This window comes from Ranitomeya variabilis, chromosome 2 (genome assembly GCF_051348905.1).
Source record: "Ranitomeya variabilis isolate aRanVar5 chromosome 2, aRanVar5.hap1, whole genome shotgun sequence".
In the NCBI taxonomy this organism is placed as follows: domain Eukaryota; kingdom Metazoa; phylum Chordata; class Amphibia; order Anura; family Dendrobatidae; genus Ranitomeya; species Ranitomeya variabilis.
The window spans coordinates 380151794-380155268 of NC_135233.1; the positions used below are offsets into that span (position 1 = coordinate 380151794).

The following is a 3475-nucleotide window of genomic DNA, read 5'->3' on the forward strand; positions in this document are numbered from 1 at the left end:
CTACATCTCTGCAGAGATCTGTTTGAGCTTGCAAGTTTGTAAACAAATACGCTTTTGCGCTGGCTGGCAGCCATTTTGAGCGTTTGCTTTATGGAAAGGTAAACAAATACGCTTTTGCGGTGGCTGGCAGCCATTTTGAGCGTTCGCTTTATGGAAAGGTAAACAAATACGCTGGCTGGCAACCATTTTGAGGGTTCGCTTTATGGAAAGGTAAACAAATACGCTTTTGCGCTGGCTGGCAGCCATTTTGAGCGTTCGCTTTATGGAAATGTAAACAAATACGCTTTTGCGCTGGCTGGCAGCCATTTTGAGCGTTCGCTTTATGGAAAGGTAAACAAATATGCTTTTGCGCTGGCTGGCAGCCATTTTGAGCATTCGCTTTATGGAAAGGTAAACAAATACGCTTTTGCGCTGGCTGGCTGGCAGCCATTTTGAGCGTTCGCTTTCTTGCTTGCTGTAGCTTTACTATTTCTTTCTTTCAGATGTCTGCTAATGACCAGGAGTTTGTTCGGGAACTCATCGACATGTACCGCTCCCTGCCCTGCTTGTGGAAGATCAAGTCTGCGGATTACAGCAACCGCTACAAGAAGAAAGCTGCGTACGAGAAACTGGTGGCCCTCTACAAGCAGCATCATCCCACTGAGACGGTGGATGAAAACATTGTGCGGAAGAAGATCCAGGCTCTCCGCACAGTCTACAAAAAAGAACTGAACAAGGTGGAAAAGTCCGTAAAGTCTGGGGCCGGAACCGACGACGTGTATGTGCCCAAGTTGTGGTACTATGACCTGCTGGCGTTCACTCGGGACCAGGAAATCCCTCGCCCGTCCAAGACCGTGACAAGCCTTTGTGCGCCATCTGCTGAAGAGATCCTGCCCGAGTCTCCTGACGAGCATGTAAGTACCCCCTAGCTTCCTTGCTTGTAGCATGCCCTGTGTCTTGTATGTTTATGATACTGTACGGTTTCCAATAATAATAATTCCCGTTTTTCATGTTAAATCCACCAGATAATAACAGTTGCCACTTCCTGTTCAGATAAGTATAGTCCAAACAGTCCTTCCCTACCTTTAAATGATGTCTTATTTCAAAAGTCGAAAATAAAATAAAATTTTGTGTCTTCCGCAGATTCGTACAGTATAGCCGGCAAAAGTAGTTCAGCCCGGCTCTGTAACCCCTGTGGTTTGCTACCTAGATGACTGTTCCTCATAGCTTCCCACGGACGGGCATAGAAGTGTTGGGGAGGTGGGGGCTCTCTAGGGCTGGTTTGTTTGTATGTTATTGACTGTTTTTTTTTTTTTCCCCCTGTACTCGCAGGTGCCTCCTGAACATCTCCAAACACCCCTCAGTCCTCCATAAGCCCGTGTGTCGAGGAGCAGACACGTCCACAGCGCCCATCTCGCAAAAGAAAGGCGACTGCGGGCACACCTGTGGATCTCCTGGCACTGGCCAGCAACATAATGAGCCAGCATGCCACAACCCAGCTCACCGGATTCCCATCCTTCGTTGTGGAACGCTTAAATAGATTGGACATTACCCAGCGAACGTACGCGGAGAGAGTGATGTTCGAGGTTTTGAACACGGCAGCCGCAGGCAAACTGACTGAGACAACAACGTTGACCAGCAGCGACCGTCGGCCCAGTGGCCAGTTTTCTTGGGGACACCAGCAAGAGCCCATGCACAGCACTCCTGTCCGCAGACCGGCCCCACATCATTTCCAGTTCCGGCCAACACCTACACCCCCTTCTTTTGGTGACTTTTCGCAAGGACCTTCTATGCCTACACACCAGTACAGCGAGATGGACACCTACTATCAACATCTGTAGTGTTCTTGGACTGAAAACGATAGAGACTTCTTTTTCCTAAGCACTTCATGCGTTCACACTGCCGTTTTTTTTTTGTCCTTCATTTACCGGTAGTTTTGTGGGCCACAATTTTCTATGAATTTTGGTCCATATACACACGGCCAGCAACTCACTGTGCTTAACCACGGCCGTACATACGGGAGGAGCTGACATCGGCAGAAGGAACGAATATGCGTCCCTTCTTCTGCCGATGTCAGCTCCTCCCGTATGTACGGCCGTGGTTAACCACAGCAAGTTGCCGGCCGTGTGTATACGGACCAAAATTCATAGAAAATTGTGGTCCGTATACACATGGCCGGCAACTCGTAGGAAAACACGGCCGTAAATACGGGAGGAGCTTTCATCAGCAGAGGGACGCATATGCGTTCCTTCTGCTGATGTCGGCTCCTCCCGTATTTACGGCCGTGGTTAATCACAGCGAGTTGCCGGCCTAGTGTGTTTACGTACAGAAATTCATAGAAAATCTGTAAATAAACGATTTGTTGCATGTATCGTTACTGTTTGTGTTGAGCGACCAGTTAACTGCTCGATCTTAACATTTGGTTCGCATGGCCTCGAATTTCTCGTTACTGTCACTTGTTACTGGTTTAATATGTCTAATTAATTAGAACGGAGCCACATATATGTCCTCTCACGGACAGAACAAACTCCCATATTAGCCGTGGTGTGTTTGTGGAGAACGCCACACACACACCACGGCTGGCGTTCTCCACACACACACCACGGCTAATATGGGTGAGGTGCAGTCATAGACTTTGTTACTATTTCTACTTTGAATAGGGTCCCCAATGTGGTACGAGTGTTATATTACTAATAGTGTGACTACTGTTGTAGTGAACCTGTTACCTCAAGTCGTACAATATAGGTGTGATGTGTGGAACTTTGTTACCTGTATCCGTGTTGTACTCAGTTATCTTTTAATGATTATTTAGCTTGAATCAGTAGTTTAAATACTTGTTGTTACCTAATAAATATTTACCTGTTTATACTGCAAGTGACAGCTGTTTGACTCCTTTTTCGCATATTGATATATGGTTTAATATGTCAATAAACTTTATTAGCTTCACATGGTCTCTTTTCTTTAGATTTATTGTTTACATATTCACATAATGTATAAGTGAATATATTATATATATAAAAATCAGGAAAGCGCTAGGGCAGAGGATGCTGCGGACTCCCAGGATTCGTATGTTTGCTACGGAACTAGAGTATGTGCATAGATAGATATATTTATGTAGACATTGAGACAGAAAAAGGAATTGCATGGGTGATCAACAAAATGGTACATGAGAGCACATCAACCAAAAAAAATTTATTCCATAATACATGGAACAAGGAAATGGCAACAGTTGCGCTACTGCTGGAGATGCTGCCATTGGACAGCCCCTGGCCCATTGAAAAAGTTACAGTACTTCTCCCTGCAAATCGTCGCATCATCAGAGTTCCTTCCGGATCCAAGACTTTCCAAGCCTGAAACCCTGTGCTCGTCGAGACGCCATTCACCCTGGGTTACATCTCTGTTTGCAGGGTCAACAGAGTCTACATATTGTGGAGGGCTGTATGCAGTGGCATCACGGCGGCGTAGAAAGTTGTGCAGGACACAACAGGCAAGCACC

General features: G+C 46.2%; 1 protein-coding gene across 2 annotated transcripts; it reads left to right on the forward strand.

Annotated features, from left to right (window-relative positions):
• Positions 1–473: 473 nt before the first annotated feature.
• Positions 474–1918, forward strand: LOC143809484 (uncharacterized). 2 transcript variants are annotated; one of them, XM_077292563.1, is made up of 2 exons: positions 474–893; positions 1312–1918. In XM_077292563.1, exons 1-2 carry the CDS (start codon positions 483–485, stop codon positions 1351–1353), a joined length of 453 nt encoding a protein of 150 aa, XP_077148678.1. In that variant the 5' UTR covers positions 474–482; the 3' UTR covers positions 1354–1918. The 2 variants fall into 2 exon arrangements, with proteins under 2 accessions (XP_077148678.1, XP_077148676.1); XM_077292561.1 differs by lacking the exon at positions 1312–1918 and adding an exon at positions 1005–1266.
• Positions 1919–3475: the final 1557 nt, after the last annotated feature.

Coding starts and splice junctions, on each gene's coding strand:
- LOC143809484 (XM_077292561.1), top strand. CDS start 483: ATGTCTGCTAATGACCAGGAGTTTGTTCGGGAACTCATCGACATGTAC. Junction 894..1,004: donor CCGAGTCTCCTGACGAGCAT/GTAAGTACCCCC, acceptor TAAATCCACCAG/ATAATAACAGTTGCCACTTC.